At 37.5% G+C, this 18,762-nt stretch overlaps 1 protein-coding gene across 1 annotated transcript in view; it reads left to right on the top strand.

The window, feature by feature from the left end:
• The window catches only part of LOC126363841 (ubiquitin-conjugating enzyme E2 J1-like), a 49,042-nt gene extending 30,528 nt beyond the window's left edge, over positions 1–18,514 (top strand). The window contains exons 4-5 of the mRNA XM_050007996.1: positions 16,864–16,978; positions 17,295–18,514. Coding sequence (XP_049863953.1) covers positions 16,864–16,978; positions 17,295–17,513 — 334 coding nt within the window. The 3' untranslated portion in view covers positions 17,514–18,514. The remainder of the gene's footprint in view (positions 1–16,863; positions 16,979–17,294) is intronic.
• Positions 18,515–18,762: the final 248 nt, after the last annotated feature.

The following is an 18,762-nucleotide window of genomic DNA, read 5'->3' as shown; positions in this document are numbered from 1 at the left end:
TTTGATCCCTTAAACCCCAACCAACCAACCATAATGCTCAATAGCATGACTGTGTGCAACTGTGCCCAGTAAAGGAGTGCCTGGACGTGTGCTTCTCTCCCATATTTATTGTCAAAGTAACAATTTCTCAGTGTCATTCAATTTATAAGATGCTTCAGCAATTAAAATTCCCTTAAGTTAGGTATGTTATTCATATCAATGTAAGTGTCTTTCCATTGCCCGTCTTGTGATATGTTTATAAATTTTGTGCTTAATATCTGTAGTGCAGTGTGTACAGTATTGAATTCATGTTCTTCAGTGTGAAAGTTAACACAAAGGCAAGTCACTTAATATTGATGTGAGGCGAGTATTTCATCATGTGTTGTGAAAGAGAGAATCACCAGCTTTTATGTAGTAATCGTAACAGAGAGTAGGTTCTATCTTGGGAGATTGGAATTGTGATCACATTTTTTTTATTTTCTTTAACAGATTGAGTGCACCACAAGATGTAGCATTGCAATCAACTTTTATTTCTATCTTCTTTATCATGCTGTATCAGTTTTCTCTTTTCTAATTACCATTAAAAGTATTTTTACTAGAATTGTATGCAGAGCATGGAAGAATACTAATAACTCAAAACTATATATACATTCATAACTTTTAGTACCAGATCAACGTTCTATCTTATGTTGTGCTTTGTTTGAGGCATCTCTCGGCTCTTTAATGCATCCAATAATACAAACATCTTTATGGCTCTGTAATTCATAAACTAAACATTCCTGCCACAATCAGGATAGGCCTTCTCTCCTTTGTCTCATAGAGGCCATTAATTTTGTATGCTTAGCTTTTTCGAAACTACTTTGCTTCACGTATTTCCTATTATGCGTGTAATCTTGAATTTTTATGAATAGGATAGTTACTACTCACCATATAGCGGAGATGCTGACACACACACACACACACACACACACACACACACACACACACACACACACAGACTGCAGTCTCGGACAACTGAAGCCCCCTTCATTGTGGCTTCAGCTACCAGAGACTGCAGTCGGTGTGTGTGTGTGTGTGTGTGTGTGTGTGTGTGTGTGTGTGTGTCACCTATTTGTGACAAAGACAAAGACCTTGTTGGCCAAAAGCTTTTGTGACAGTCTTTTTGTTGTGTCTGTCTGCGACTTAGCATCTCCGCTATATGGTGAGTACCACCTATCCTTTTCATAATATTGTTACATTCCATCCTGGATTGTTCATTGTTTAATCTTGAATTGCCCGTTAACCAGCTGCATACATTCACAGCAGACGCAAAGGACCACACACCACCAAGTGTGTTTGCGGTTCAGCTCTGGCTCCTCTTACTGTTCTGCCTTGACACACAATGTGTCGGAAAAAAACACTTTCGCCAAGCGTGCGACAAATATGTCATCTTCAGGCTGAACAGTGAGCTACCTTCTCGCTCCTGATGTGTGACATCTTTGTTCTGCACAGTACATGCCAACAACCTTACACCCTAAACCATCAGAACTTGTGAGTGCATTTGTGTGCACTGTATGGTTCAATGGGAAGGGCATAATCTTACAGTACACAGTCACTATTGCTTCCACGGAGAGATCATCCTTTACTGCACCCCTACCCCTTCCACAAAGTTCTCTCTGTCAAAGCATTTCTTTCTGAAATGTTTTGAAGTCATTTACAAAAATTTTTAGGGACAAAACTCTTTCAGTCTTATTTCTTGGTGCTATATTTGTAATCTGTTTACCACTAAGGAAACTAAAATAGTAGTTGCAGCTAATCACTTTCCACATCTCAAGTACTGTCATCGTAGCTTCTTATTGTGGCTATTGTATAATGAACACATTGGTTTTAAAAGTGGCATAAAATGTAAGAAACGACTGAGAATGCCATTTATATGTCTTACCAGTAGATTAATACTGCTTAAAATGTGTGTACATCTATGTTCAAACACATACTGTGCAAGACATTGTATGGTAGATTAGATTCAGTTTTCGTTCCATAGACCAAAAAAAGAGAGAGAGATGATTCTCATGCGTGTGGAACATGTCAGAAAGTATAACATAAAAACATAAAACATTTGAATACAATATTAACTATCCTGATCATTTATCAGGAGATAGTCGAAAATAATCTAATACAATGCAGTAAACTGGGACAGCTATTATTTACCAAATTAACACACTGTCAGAACGAAACACTCTTACCCACTATTAATAAATTTATCATACGCAGAATACCTAACCTTGACTGTTGTGATGAAGTGTTGTCAAAACTGAAATCTAACAGATATTTTTACTTAAGCTGACTTAACAGTCTCTGTTGAGATTGAGGAATTGCCTATCAAAAAGTCTTTCAAACTCTGTTTAAACTGTGCTTTATCTGAAAGCAAGTTCTTAATGGTTGCTGGCAATTTATTGAAAATGCGTGTTCCTGAATATTGGACCTCTTTTTGTACCAAGGTAAGTGATTTTCGGCCTTTGTGTAGATTATTCTTATTCCTAGTATTGATACTGCGTACTGAGCTATCGGAAATAGGGATGTATTACTTGCAACGAATTTCATTAAGGAATAAATACACTGAGAAGCAGTGGTGAGAATACAAAGCTCCTTGAACAGGTTTCTACAAGATGTTACTGAATTCACACCACAAATGATTCTTATCACACGCTTTTGCACCCTAAAAACTTTTGCTCGGTTTGATGAGTTGCCCCAGAATATCCCATATGACATAATGAAAGTAAGCAAAGTATGCAAGTTTTTTATATTTATATCTCCTACATCTGACATCATTCTCACAGCAAATACAGACTTGTTTAGGTACTTAAGCAATTCTGTGGTATGCCCTTCCCAACTGAATTTATTATCGAGTTGTAATCCCAGAAATTTAACACTGTCAACCTCTTCGATCTGCATGTCTTCATATGTTGTGTTCATGCTGGAAGGAAATCTCTTACAGGTTCTGAACTGCATATAGTGGGTCTTTTCAAAGTTTAATGACAAAGAATCAGCTTTAAACCACTTATTAATATCAGTGAAAATTTGATTAGCAGCTATTTCTAAATCTATACTTGACTTAGTACTTATTGCAATGTTTGTATCTTCTGCAAACAAAACAAACTTAGCATTTGGCAATGTAACAGATGAGAGGTCATTAATATACACAAGAAAAAGCGATGGACCCAAAATGGAACCTTGAGGAACACCACATGTTATTGATTCCCAGTCAGATGAAGACTGACTGCTTACTGCACAGGTATTTCCCAATGACACCCTTTGTTTCCTGTTAGATAGATAAGACTCAAACCATTTCGCAGCATTGCCGGTGACACCATAATACTCTAATTTACTTAGGAGAATGCTGTGGTTCACACAGTCAAAGGCTTTTGACAGGTCACAGAAAATGCCAGTAGCCTGTAATTTATTATCTAATGAATTATGTACATTCTCTAGATCAGAACCCTTCAGAAATCCAATCTGTGATTGGGCAATATATCATTTGTAGTCAGATGCTTAAGGAGACGCTTGAACACAATCTTTTCAAATATTTTTGAGAAAGCCGGCAAAAGTGAAATTGGTCTATAGTTTGATGGTATCTCTTTATCCCCCTTTTTGTAAAGAGACTTAACTTTACTATATTTTAGCTAGTCTGGAAATGTTCCGTTGAGAAGAGATTGATTACACAAATAACTTAAGATAGAACTTAACTCGCATGAGCACTCTTTGATTAACTTTGTTGATATGTTATCATACCCTCTGGAATACTTAGATTTTAAGGATTTTGTGATGGATGCTACTTCTTTGGGAGATGTGAGTGCCATTTCCATTTTACTGAAGTTATTTTTAAAGACTGTTCTCAGATGCTCCATTGCACTGTTCACCGAACCTCATAACCCCAAGCTGTCAGTAACAGAAATGAAGTAGTTGTTTAAGAGGCTTGCAACACTAACTGTATTTGTTACCGAAGTTTCATTTATTTTTAGAGCTATCTGTTCCTCTTCCTTTTTGGCCCCACCTGTCTCTGTCTTCACAATGTCCCATAGAGTTTTTATTTTGTTACCTTATGTAATTATCTTTTTCTCATAATAAAGCTGCTTCGATTTCTGGATTACTTGCTTCAGTATGTTGCAGTATTCTTTGTAATGCATTACAATTGTAACCTCAGAGCTGTTCCTAGATAGTAGATAGTCTCTTTTTGTCCCACATGATATCTTTATTCCTTGTGTAACCCACAGTTAATTTTTTTACTTGTGTGCGAGTTGATTTACATTTAGGGGAAAACAATTCTCAAATGTGGAAGCAACTTTATTAATGAATGCTTTGTATTAACAATTTGAGTCAGATGTATCGTAAACAACTATCCAGTCCATGTCTTTGAGCAGTTTCCTGAATTTCTCAATTTTTGACTTATTTATTACCCTCTTGTACTCAGATTTAATAGATTATTTTTAATCCTGACAAGTTTCAACTATAACACAAGATGCTGCATGTCATGATCAGATAGCCCACTTAATATTGGTTTTGTGATATGACTTTTTTCCCTAGATTTGCATACAAAGATATTATAGCAGTCTCAGAGCATTTACATATCCTAGTAGCAAAGTTCACAGTAGGAACTAAATTGAATGATAGTGTTGCTGGCTGCAATAATTGTTCACTGACAGTGCTTTTCAATAAATGCACATTAAAATCTCCAGCAACCACTATTTCCTTGTTTTTTGCTATGGGGTGGGACAGTAGAGCTTCCAGATTTTTTAATGAAAAGTTTAAAATTTCCTGAGGGAGATCTGTAGATGATGATGATGATGATATGATGATGATATGATGATGATGATGATGATATGATGATGATGATGATATGATGATGATGATGATATGATGATGATGATGTAGTAGTCCCATTCTCCGTGACGGAGCATAGGGGAACGATGCAGGAGACCTGCACCGCCATACTAGGCAAGGTCCTAGTGGAGGTGGTTTGCCATTGCCTCCCTCCAACCACAATGGGGATGGATGCTGATGATGAAGACAACACAACAACATCCAGTCATCTTGAGGCAGGAAAAATCCCTGACCTCGCCAGGAATCAAACCAACGACCCCATGCTCAGGAAGCGAGAACGCTACCGCGAGACCATGAGCAGCGGACTACCTATTATTATAAAGGACTTATTATGAAAACTGCTTCTGTTGCACAAGCTTCTAAGTGCTGCTCTGAACAAAATTTATTAATGTCATATTCTTGAAATCAAAACAGTTTCTGACAAATATGGCAACTCCTCCTTTCTCCATATTTCCACTACAGAAATAAGAACCTAACTTGAATCCTGTAACATTTATCATATCTATACCAGTGGTCACATGATGTTCAGAGAGGCAGATTATATCAACTGGTTTGCTCAACTCTAATTCTTCAACACAAATAAGCAACTCATTAAGCTTACCCCTTAGTCCTTGGGTATTCTGATGCAGTAGTGATAGCTGATTTTATGCACTGGCTGAATTACAACTGGATGAACTTGCAGTGCTGTTGGCGTACCTCCCACCTCTGAAGTCATATCGTTGTTTGATTAATACTTCAGTCTTCTCCTTAATCGTACTAAGGGCGGGTTCCTTGCCTTGCTGAGTCTGTAGCCTCTGTCAGGTGTTATCAGTTCACCCTTGGTCCCTGTTTGGATGGTTTCTCTTAAGGCACAGCCCAAATATTCGGAAGTTTGTGCCAAAATACTTGTACAGTCATATTCCATACCATGCTTTGTGGATAAACAGTTCTGCAGATACCAACTGTGATAGTTGAGCGTGTTACTATTGTTTGCAGCAGTGATCTCAGACTGTGCACACCACCTGACCTCTAATCTTCTTTTCACATTGACTGGAGACTCTGTACACCTCAGTCTTAAAATATCTGAAACCATCCTTGAAGCTCCTTGTCTTAGTCACTGGTCAGAATAGTGTTAACCCAATCTTTTCTGTTTGTCAGTCCAATCTTCTCAGAAAAATCACCAATGTATGGGATGAAGCCAGTAGCCACTTATTTTCATCATTTTCCTTGTGTCTCTGTAGGTTGTCCTATTGTTGAGGAGTGAAGTGTGCATTGGATCTACCATTCTGGGTAACTTTATTTCTGTGACATTGTTCTGTTTCTCTTGGGAGATCTTCCTTGTTGTAGATGATATGAGTACTGTGTATCAGTGTTAGGAACACCCCTTTTCTCTGCAATGTATGGTGGCGATATATCCACATGCAAGTATTAGTCTGTATCTGTCTTCTGACGATAATATGTCACCAAATGTGCCATCTACTCTTCTTGCAACCAGAAGATTTAGATAGAGGCTGGTTAGAGGAATTCCCTATCTCCATTGTTAATCTGATTGTAGGCTCATTGGGGTCATTGAGTTTCTCTCGTCCATGTGGCAGAATCACAAAAATACACTCCACGTAACAGAAGTAGCAGTTGGGTTTCTACAGGACTTCTTCCTCGAAATGCTCCTCGCGCACGTGTTTGCAACCACTAGTGAGAGCATACTGCCCATGTCAACTATAATAGTACGTTCATCTTAAGGTCCATAGAAGAGAAAGTAATTTGATGTTAATACATTCCTGAAAAGGTTGATGGTTTCAAGGCCAAATTTCTAGCTGGTAAAGTTCAAGAAGTTCTGAAAGATATTCACCAGCAGCAGGTGTTACCACTCATTGCAAAGGAACAGAGTGCTCAAGAGGCCGACACATAGGGCTTGTACTCTCGCAGATAAGGAAAGACTCCGACCGAGAAATAAAATATCTGAAAAAACATTTTTTCAGGATAAAATTCAGTCATCAGTGGCAGATATATTTTGACAATGCTTTACTAGTTCTGACAAATTAATTTTTTGTCTTCAGAAGCTTAATGTTGGTTTAGCAGATGTCAGTATCTTCTTCATAGAAACATAATGCAATGGTATGCTTCTATGAAGAAGATATCGACCTCTGCTGAATCAACACTTAAGCCTCGGAAGATGACAAGTTAATTTGTCGAAACTGGTAAAGCATAATAAAATATATTTGGAACTGATTACAGAATTTCATCCCGAAAAAATATATACTACAGTTGCTGAAAATTACTGCCATCAATAAAATAATGGAAAAAAATTCTGGAAAAATAGAATGATTTGCATATCCAAAGAGCACTGACAGAAGAATAGCAGAAAAATGAGCCCACAGCCTTTGTCCCTCACAATGGCACTTTATCAGGAAAGAACGGATGTTTCCTCCTAAAACTAGGGTACTGCAAGTGAATGTCGAGGATGAACTCGGACTGTGTAATGCTGGGATATACAAGATCAAAATATCAAAATATGAACCAATGCCCAACTGATGAACCATGACTGTGGTTGCATTCTCAACAAAGCAAAAGGACCCTCTCTCTGTGTGATAAATAATGAAGGGTGAAGTGTTCAACAAACAGAACAAGATGGCTTCTGAGGCAGGTGGAGTGCCAACAGCTATGCCATTGATACCACAGACTCAACTAGCATTGACCTTTGGGTGTGGGCTGTGTACTGAACTCTGCTTCAGATATATCACCTACAACATGCCTCCAGGAAATCTATCTGCTTTGATAGCCATATGTGTTAAAGAGCTGCTTCCAGGATGAGGAGTTGCAATGGCCCCAGATCGAATCATCCTGGCAGGTTAATGATAAGGGTCAGTGTGCTGGCCAGTGTGGATGTGGTTTTTAGGCTCTTCCCCAAATCCCACTTAGCTAGCGAATACTGGGCTGTTCTAACATTTGTCTGAGAAAGGTTACTGTTTTTACTTTCTTCAGCTATCTAAAATTCTTTCTTACTCTCAACACTCTTAACAAGAGACTTCCAAACTAAGAACTAAACCTTTCATTTAGCAAACACAAACATGGTCACATATAAGTTGTTACTTTTTATTTGTGGATTATTGGTTTTGAATTGCTACCCGAAATCAGAATCAGTGTCCTTGGTGGTGGTGGTGGTGGTGGTGGTGGTGGTAGTAGGAATCACTGACATGGAGCAGGGCCATTCGTGCGGGCATTGAGAACACACCCAAATGATGCGATGACAGCATGCAATTTGATTAAAGATTGTTTTTAGTACACTTAAATCGAATATTTAACTGATATCACTGGCATTGACTTCACTGTACACTTGATTACAGTTCACGAGCTTCTTCTTGGAAGCACTCAGTGGTGAAGAACTTTATTCATTGTTGCTTGCCCTAACCTCAATCTCTGAATGCAAACTTCCACCCGGACATATTTCTGTAGAATCTATTTCCCTTATTATTCCATCTCTTCTTAAATATTTCCTTTGATGGAATCATATTAAAGAGAGAAACACAGCTCAAGAAGCAACAAGTCCAAATATACACAACAAAAGGTATAGCACAACTTACAAAATGTGAATGGTCCCATGTGCTATATCACAGATAGAAAGTGATATCAGAGCAACCAATGCAGCCAACCTATGTAGCAGAATGCTTACTTTAAATCAACATAAATCACCACCTTCTAGAGCAAATAGTTCGTGAGAGATCTTGTCATAACTGAAAAAGTGCTCATGGAACATGTAGAAATTACTTGTACAATACAGTATTTAAAATAAATTAAAAATACTTAGTCTTCTAAAATCAGTGAAACATGCGTCAGATTAAAGAGAAAACTCCAACAACAATTTTCTATATAAAAAGAAAAACAATTCTACATTTTATACCCACATCATCTTTCATACTTTTGTTAAATCTCCATAATTTCCTCACCGGTTGCTTTGAAATTTTGACACAACATTGCATTCAAATATGTGTGTGTCTTTACATACCTACTGTAGCACCACATATACTACATAAATATATATGTAGTAATTATAGGGGAAAATCAGTAAAAATTTAAAAGTTCATTTGTACAAAATTGCAAATCTCTGATCGCTTTGAAATTTTGACACAATACTGCATTAGAATATGCATCTGCTTTTATATACCTAATTTTAACATATGTGTATACAAATAAATATGTAATTTATAAGGGGAAAGATCATTATCAAAAATCTAGAAAAGTTCTTGACTAATTTACTTTAAATTTTTACAAAACACTTGATGGAGAAAGAGAGGAAGAGGTGATGTAGAAAGAGAAGGAGAGGAGATGATGATGGGCAGAGAGAGAGAGAGAGAGAGAGAGAGAGAGAGAGAGAGAGATATATATATATATATTAGGATGTATGTTCAATTCCCATACATATTAGAAACATGGGGTTTCTTTCCTATTTAGTCAGATGAGCCACAGCAATGCATAGCTGCAAACAGCTACTTGCATAATCAATTCTACCGTTACAAGGCATGAAATGCTCTGGGTTCCATGATACTTTGTTTAGTATTAATCTCTATACATAAAAGGCAATGTCCTGAATGACTGACTCACTCACTGATTTATCATCAGCCATCCAAAACCACTAAGAATAGAGACCTGAAATTTGCAGAGGATGTTAATCATATAGTGTTGGCATTGTTTCAGAAGGAATTTTTTTAATTCCACCCCTAAGGAGGTGAAATGAGGGATGAAAAGTTTTCTAAAAATATGTTCCTACTGAGGGATTTTTCAAACTAGACCTATAAAAATTGGTATTTGGTTAATTGGTGAGAAATAAAGAAATGCATGTTTCAGCATTTTTGGAAATTTAATCCCTATGGAGATGAAATAGAGGGGGGGGGGGGAGAATTTTAAAAAATATAAATCAGTATTAACAAGCTGCTAAAGTATTTTTAAAGCTACATGTGCGAAAACTGCTATTTAACTTCTTGGTTACAAATAAAAAATTAAAAAAAAGTTGCTGAATGTTGGACTCTATAAGATTCCATTTCTGTACAGCGACTATGGAATATAATATTATAAGGAATGTAGCAACCAGTCGCTCCTCAATTAGAAATATATGAAATATCAGTTCCTATGGGGATGAAATAGAGGATGAAATTTTTTATAGAAATGTTTTATTATGCAACCATTTTTGAAGCAAAACCTATGAAAATTTGTAGTTTGCTTCTCTGTTAGAAATAAAAAAGATACACATTACACTATTTTTGAAAATTGAGCCCATAAGGGGGTGAAATAGGGCCTCATTCATCATCGTCCAGCACAAAGTGCTAAGAATAGAAACTGAAATAAAGAATATAAATTTGAAATTTGGATAAGGTGTGGATTTTATACAGTAGGCATCTTTTAAGAAGGTATTGTTCGAAATTCTACTCCTAAGGGGGGGTGAAATGTGGGATGAAAGGCTTTTTGAAAAATGTTGCTTTTAACGCAATTTTGTAGCTGGAGCTAGGAAAATTGTTAGTTGTGTTCTCAGTTATAAATAACAAATATGTGTGTCAGCATTTTTGGTAATTTAGCCATTAGTGGTTGGATATCCCTTTGAAAATAAATCATTATTAAAGAAATGCCAAATCATTTTTAAAGCTACCTCTATGAAAATTGGTATTTGACTTCTCGGTTAGAAATAAAAAAGAAAAAATGTTTTTCAATTTTTTTGAAAAATCAACTCCCCAAAGCAGTGAAATAGGGAATGAAAAGTTTTATATTTTTTAAAAAAATGTGAAGCATAATCTATGAAAACTGATATTTTACTTCTTGGTTAGATACAAAGAAATATGAGTTAGGGGACAAAAATTTCTGTGGAAATATCACCACGAGAACACAAAAGCCATGATTAACACAATACCTAGGACTCCATTACCAGAATAGCTTTTTGGTCATAAGTACATTCGGAAAAGACTGTTTCTATGGTCTTAATTAGTGTGAAAAGTTTAGACAGTGTTACAATTTGTGAACAACATAAAATTTCTATTGAAGGAAAAGAAAAACATATGTGCAGACATAGTCCACATGAGCATAGCAGCGAGCAGTAAGGTAGTAAAGTTATAAAATGAGTTCAGTAGCCAGTTAACTCCCCACCCTCTCCAGTATATCATAGAGCTGTCAAGTCCTCCAATTCCTTAGACTCGCCACCAAGACAGGAATGTGAAGAAATATTTCTGTATTAAAATGGAGCTTATTATTCAGTTGAATAAGGACAGCTTCAGGGCTTGGAGAAGACTTGAAATTTCTTGTAAGGGTAGACACCTTATGCTTGTATCTCCAGAAGAGATACTTAAAGACTTAAATATACCAAGATATTGTGAAAAGGGACTACAATTTGGATGAAATTACAAAAAGATATGGGCAGGAAATCATACAGTTGCCATCACATTGTTATTTTAATACAGTAAAAGATATATGGGTGTAGAGGAAACAATAAGTTGCCAGTGGGCCTAATAAATGTGCCATGCCCCTAGAGTTACTGTGAAAGGGGAAGAAATATAAAAATAAACTTTCTCGCTGAACATGTGGAGCAGTTGGTGTCAAGCTTAATATTCTTATGATGTATGTGTTAATTGTAGCAATCGGAAAAATTAACTTGAGAAACTAAAATTACCAAGATAGAGTATGGCTAATCAGTACTTAATTTCAGAAGGCAGAATTCCAATACTCCAGAAAGAATTATTTAAAAGTGAAAAAAACTATTCCTAACTTTTCAAACTATTAGCATCTTCTGTGGAGAGGAATGAGAGATAAGCTGTTGAACATTAGAGAGAAGGGGCAGGTCACTCAGACCCCAGCATTACAGGGACTGTTAGTCCAGGTCATGAAGATGCCATCAGTTAATGTGACTCAAATGATGAGTGTGGGATTCTAGGTGGCTAGAAAGGGTTCCTCTGGGTGGCTCACTAATAGGTTGGCATAGGGTGGGGTCGTGAAGGTATCCATTGCTGTGCCATGAATTTGTTTGCAGCTGATGCCTTCAAAGGAGACTTAATTGTGGGTAAGGATATAGTTGGTCCAGGTGACCTGGCAGAAGGATGTATATTTGTCAGTTTGCACTGAAAGAGGTAGTGTTCAGTAAAGGAAAGACCATGGACATTAGGGAGGTTTGCATTGACAGTGACAAGCAGGTTGCCAGGTGATAAAGGGACAGGAAATGTTGAGCTTAAGTAGATGTAATGGTTAGTGTCTTTCATATAGGAAAGTAGGTTCTGGTGATAGGCAGAAGGTGTTGGTCCACAAGGGCAGAGATTCTCTTAAGTGTGGGAGGAAAGTCAAGCAGCAGTTGGACATCCTGGGTCATAGGGTATATGTATTTTAGGAAGCATGTAGTAGGTATGATTCCAGGGAATAAAGGCAATGGGGAGGGAGATTGATTCAGGAGAGTGTTTCTGGAATGAACTTGGGAGTTTGAGGAGGGCTGGAGATCATGCTGTATTTCTGGAATGGGTTCATTATGTCAGGGTTTGTAGGTGGTATATCTGATAACTGGAGGAGCCCCTCAGCCAGCTAATCCCTGTGGTTAATACACACAGTGGTGGAGCCTTTGTCAGTAGATAGTGTTGTAAGGTCAGGAATAGTTTTTAGGTGGTGGAATGTGGTTCTTTCTGTTGCTGTGAGGTTGGTTTACTTGTTGGGGGGATCTAGTGAATGAAGATACGGCATGATTTGAACTTGAGAAGGTATGGAAAGTTATCAAAGGACAATTCAAGAGAAGTGGAGGCGGATCATGGCTACACGGATGTGTAAATTGACTAAGTCAGGTTCGATATTGGTTTTGGTAGAGAATGATTGGTAGGGTTGGTTGTAATGAAGTGTTTGCATTGTAGGAACTGGAAGATGCAAAGAAGTTCTTTAAGAAGCACAGCAAAAATTTGTGAATGGGCTAAAAGGTGAGCCTTTCATAAAGGACTGATACTTTTGTGCGACTGAAGCTTGTGGACGACAGATTCAACACTGTGTTATGGGCCTGTTTGGACTCTGGGTTCTGTAAGGTTATGAGAGAGAGGTTGTGAGGGTGTGATAGATGTAGGAGGTCTGCAGGCAGGGTTTTGTGATTGATGAGGGGAAAGTATGGGTGGTTTCTACATCCATACTCTGCAAGCCCCCTGACGATGTGTGGCGGAGAGTACCTCGAGTACCTCTGTCGGTTCTCCCTCCTATTCCAGTCTCGTATTGTACGTGGAAAGAAAGGTTGTTGGTGTGCCTCTGTGTGGGCTCTAATCTCTCTGATTTTATCCTCATGGTCTCTTCGCGAGATACACGTAGGAGGGAGCAATATACTGCTTGACTCTTCAGTGAAGGTATGTTCTCGGAACTTCAACAAAAGCCCATACCGAGCTACAGAGCATCTCTCATGCAGAGTCTTCCACTGGAGTTTATCTCTCATCTCCTTAACGCTTTCGCGATTACTAAATGATCCTGTAATGAAGCGCGCTTTTCTCTGTTGGGTCTTCTCTATATCTTCTATCAACCCTTTCTGGTCCGAAACAGACATCGATGAGCAGTATTCAAGCAGTGGGCGAATAAGTGTACTGTAACCTACTTCCTTTGTTTTTGGACTGCATTTCCTTAGGATTTTTCCAATGAATCTGTCTGGCATCTGTTTTACCGACGATTAATTTTATATGGTCATTCCATTTTAAATCACTCCTAATGCCTACTCCCAGATAATTTATGGAATTAACTGCTTCCAGTTGCTGACCTATATTGTAGCTAAATGATAAAGGATCTTTCTTTCTGTTTATTCGCAGCACATTACACTTGTCTACATTGAGATTCAGTTGCCATTCTCTGCACCATGTGTCAATTCGTTGCAGATCCTCCTGCATTTCAGTAACAATTTTCCATTGTTACAACCTCTCAATATACTACAACATCATCTGCAAAAAGCCTCAGTAAACTTCCAATGTTATCCACCCAGTCATTTATGTATATTGTGAATAGCAGCGGTCCTACAACACTCCCCTGCGGCACACCTGAATTCACTCTTACTTCGGAAGACTTCTCTCCATTGAGAATGACATGCTGCGTTCTGTTATCTAGGAACTCTTCAATCCAGTCACACAATTGGTCTGATAGTCCATATGCTCTTACTTTGTTCATTAAACAACTGTGGGGAACTGAATCAAACGCCTTGGGGAAGTCAAGAAACACGGCATCTACCTGGGAACCCGTGTCTATGGCCCTCTGAGTCTCATGGACGAATAGCGCGAGCTGGGTTTCACACGATCATCTTTTTTGAAACCCTTGCTGATTCCTACAGAGTAGATTTATAGTCTCCAGAAAAGTCATTATACTCAAACATAATATGTGTTCCAAAATTCTACAACTGATCGACGTTAGAGATATAGATCTATAGTTCTGCACATATGTTCAACGTCCTTTCTTGAAAACGGGTATGACCTGTGCCCTTTACCAATCTTTTGGAACACTATGCTCTTCTAGAGACTTACGGTACATCGCTGCAAGGAGGAGGGCCAGTTGCTTCGCATACTCTGCGTAAAATCGAACTGTTATCCCATCAGGTCCAGCGGCCTTTCCTCTTTTGAGCAATTTTAATTGTTTTTCTATCCCTCTGTCATCTATTTCGGTATCTACCATTTTGTAATCTGTGTGACAATCTAGAGAAGGAACTACAGTGGAGTCTTCCTCTGTGAAACAGCTTTGGAAAAAAGACATTTAGTATTTCGGCCTCTAATCTGTCATCCTCTGTTTCAGTACCATTTTGGTTGCAGAGTGTCTGGACATTTTTTTTTGATACACCTACTGCTTTGACATAATGGAGGTTCTTGTAGTAGTGGTTGTTAGTGATAGTCCAAGACAAGACTATGAGGTGAATAGATCGAGATGGCATTGTGCATACTGCAAGGATTTCGATCTGGGAGGTGGGATCCAGGAAATGGAGATTGCAGAGCAAGAGGATTTATGGATGCAGCAGAGGTAGTACAAGAGAGCTTGGGCCTAAGTTATATGATTTTGTAGGACTATGTTTGTGTGGGCTGCAGACTGCTAAAGATTTGAATAGATAGAGGTCATTCTAGGAGGATAGGTTTAGTTGATGGGTAACGTAATGGTCTGGCAATTTGGGGGGGATTGCAAGCAACACAATGCAGGAACAGTATGTGGGACTGGGTTTTAGCTAGTTATAGGAAAACTTTGGTGTATTGGCAGAGATGAATGGAAGAGGGACACAGAGTGGAAGATTAAAAAGAGAGAAAAACCTAAAATATATGGGAATATATTAATCATAAAAATATATTTCAGTTTTAAAAATCTAAAATGATTACAAGTGTGAAAAGGGTAGTTTCTATGCACCTTGTAGCAGAGATGCTGAGTTGCAAATAGGCCAAACAGAAAGACTGTCAGAAAGTGAGTTTGGCCTTCATCAGAAATAGACAACACATGACCACAATCTCTGGATACTGAAGCCAGAGCCTGTGGTTGTTTGTGAGTGTGTGAATGTGTTTTATTTATGACAAAGGCCTAGTTCGCCGGAGGCTCACATTCTGACAGTCTTTGTCTTGTGCTTATCTGTGACTCGGCATCTCCGCTGTATGGTGAGTAGCAACTATTTTTTTTTTTTTTTTTTTTTTTTTCATAATATTGCTACTTTCCAGCCTCGATTTTCCATTGTATGATTACAAATGGCATTATTGGGACTGTATAATATTGGCTGCAAAACTAGAAACCTGCAATATATCTAGTCTTTCACTGTTGTAAGCCAAAGGCTGTCTGTATACTGCTTAGCATTAATAGGCCACTGTGTGATATTTTCAGTGGGCTCTTCCAGGTTATCTCAAGAAAACTAATTATCAGTAAATAGACTCTGGTTCTGATGTTAATCAAATTTTCAACCTGACTCGTGACCATGTCCTTTTGTTATCTAAGGAGTTGTACTCCTCTGGCCTGATCAGCATAAACTTTTTCTCAGAGTTTCCATTAATGACCTAATTTTGAACAGCTTGACGTAATCTTCATGTTCTCTTGGAATGATGTTACCATTATTATCCATGTGCAAGAAGTTCCTCCATTTATAAAATCAGCCTCCAAGACATTCTGCATACAGTAGGTTCATTACGAGTAGAATTAACCAGGTACATTCTGTATTTTGGCTTTTATATAACTCCAGCTAGATGTTAACTGATTCATTTCAGTTGCTGTCATGTTGATACACTTTCCTGGCTTTTCTGTAGAGTACTGGTGTGGAGCTGGGATGAAACTTAACAATGTATGTAACTTTGCAACACATCGAACATTTTCAACCAAACATTGTAGATACATAAATTACTAAGTGAAAACAAAATACTCTCATGTAAAGAAACTTATGGCTGTCACTGGGCAGGTGTACAACTATTGTTAGTGTTAAATCCATAATTTTCATGGTCACATGGCTCATTGGTGACGACAGTCCTTGTAACATTTACTGCTAGATGCGGCCTGTAAGGGTGAGAAGGGATTGGCATTTAAAAATAATAACAAAAAATGAAATTAGTGTCAAATTCATAGTTTTCTGGATTGCTTTTCTACTAGTTGATAGTCTCAGTTATAGCTTAGTGAGAAAGAACATTTTTGATCATTCTACAACATTTTATTGGGAACTAAACATGCAATAAATAATTTTCCAACATTTTTATTTTCTATGGAACTGGTATATATTAGTAACCAAGCAACACAAGGTGACCAGTTGGTGTATTATGATAGTCATTTGCTTAGTGTGACCAGCCAACTAGACCTTATGAAAAATGTTATTAAATAAAGGTCTGACTTAGAGCTATTTCAATACTGCTACAGAAAGTGACTTGGTTCCCCCCCCCCCCCCCCCCTCCCCCCTGCTGGAATGTTTTATGCTATTGTGTTCTTTTACGATAGGTGAAAGGTATTCGTTAATAATGATACCATTATGGATTCAAAAATATATTCCTGAAGGATGTAAATAACTCTTTTGTACAGTTTTTAAACTTAAATTTGAATTAAAAGCTATGGAATGGGTCCATTATTGTATTGTTGCAGGTCACAGCAGTGGGAGTGCCAGAACTGTGGAAAGATTTGTGAGCACTTGTCAAATTCAACATGCCTACCACCAACAAAAGAAGAATCAAACCTTATAAAGCAAATAGCTCTGAAGGTAAGCTCTGAACATATAATGTGAAATGTGGCTTGTAAAAGGTAACTTTGGTTAATGGAAATGTTTTTTCCTGTATGTAATTCAAATGTTGTTAGTTGCAAGGTGTTTTGTGAATCAATGCTATCTTGCCACTTAATTGTTCAGATTGTAGTTAAAATATGTAGTTTTTGGAAGAGTTCATATGATTTTAAGATGAGTTGTCCATTTTGTGATGAGAAACTAAATGATTTCTTAGGGCATGATTAAACATAATAATCAGAATTCTATAATGTTTGTAAGATGTGAAGAAAATATGAAATTTTCCTGAATTACTCAGGGAGAGGAACCATCCGAGAGTGCAGATGGTACTTTGCGACAGCGCCGAGCAGATGTTGCGACAGCAGAACTAGTCCAGCAAGGCATTCCAGCTGAACAAATGGTTGGTTCTGACAGGAGTTCAGCTGCCAGTAGTGATTCTCGAGGAATGACTGTTCTTGTTTGGTTTCTGCTTGTAGCTATTGCATTTCTTATTGTGCGGAGGGTGTTCCTCCTTTAATTTACTTCTGCTTGTTTACAGCTTTCTGTAAAGTGAGATTTATTAAAAATATTGCATTTATTAAAGATGTGAATATATTTTGTTTTTAGTGGTGGGGAGATTTAGATTATTGAATAGTGAATTTTCTGTTTTGCTACAAATGTAATATATTTCTGTATATTGAGCCCAGATTGTACTAAAGGCAAATATGTTATATTTTGTATGATAAACTTGTGTATGAAATGAAACAACTCGAGAAAGTCTAGAAGCGAAAGGTCTATTAAAAGCCATGCCCATTACCCCAGTGATGTTATAGTCTGAGCTGCTTCTGTTGCTCTAATGTACAGAGCTCTAGAGATGTCTATCATGCTTTCATAATCCTTTAATAGCTGGAATACTCTTCTTGTATGGTGTAATAAATGTTTTCATATTTGATTTAGGAAAGTAAGAAATCCTTCCTAGTCACTTTGTGTTGCTGTAAAACTGTAAATAAAGTTATTATAGAATTTAAAAAATGAGTATGAATAGACGGGACAGACCTGTTAACAATGGCTGGAAATTTCATTTTCTGTAATGATATTGTACTAAACTCCTTGATACCTTCCTTTAACAATGCCAGATGTGGTTGATTTTGTATTGTTGCAGAAGGTAGATACGACACAGTAATGTCATCACTGCCACTGCACTGAAAACCCAAGAGTATTTCATCAGCAACTTATTCCTGGAAAGTCTGTATGTCTGATCAGTATTTTAACATTGACTTAGTCATTCAGTGGCTGTGATGACACCGTAGTTTGTAAGAAAGGAGGATGGTATGTGGCATTTGAAACAATGGGAAAAAGTCTATAGATAGGTCCCATTGTTAACTTCCATTTTTTGCTATCCCATTAATTATGTTGCTCACATTCTAGAGGCCTAGGAGTGCAACCAATTAACAAATTACGTAGTAAACTGACGTGCCCTGTGTCTCACTTTAGCTGTGCCCTGAATGAATAAAGTTGTAGTTGAGTATTTCATTTTCATCCTGCTTTTAAATGAGATCTGGACTACCAGCAGCTTTTGTAAACTGGCATATACCGTTCTGTACATGCACGTGGAATAAATTTTAGGGTTTAAAGATACAACTTCAAATTTGCAGTGGAAACTTACTCATTTCAATCACAATCATATCAAGTGCAAGATAACTCCCACTTCAAACAAGCAGTTAAAATACGATGTTGACATGGTGAATGAGATCTGTTCAAAAAATTATGGAACATTCATAATTTCG

This window comes from Schistocerca gregaria, chromosome 1 (genome assembly GCF_023897955.1).
Source record: "Schistocerca gregaria isolate iqSchGreg1 chromosome 1, iqSchGreg1.2, whole genome shotgun sequence".
Taxonomy (NCBI): Eukaryota; Metazoa; Arthropoda; class Insecta; order Orthoptera; family Acrididae; genus Schistocerca; species Schistocerca gregaria.
This window is presented reverse-complemented; position numbering and strand designations above follow the sequence as displayed.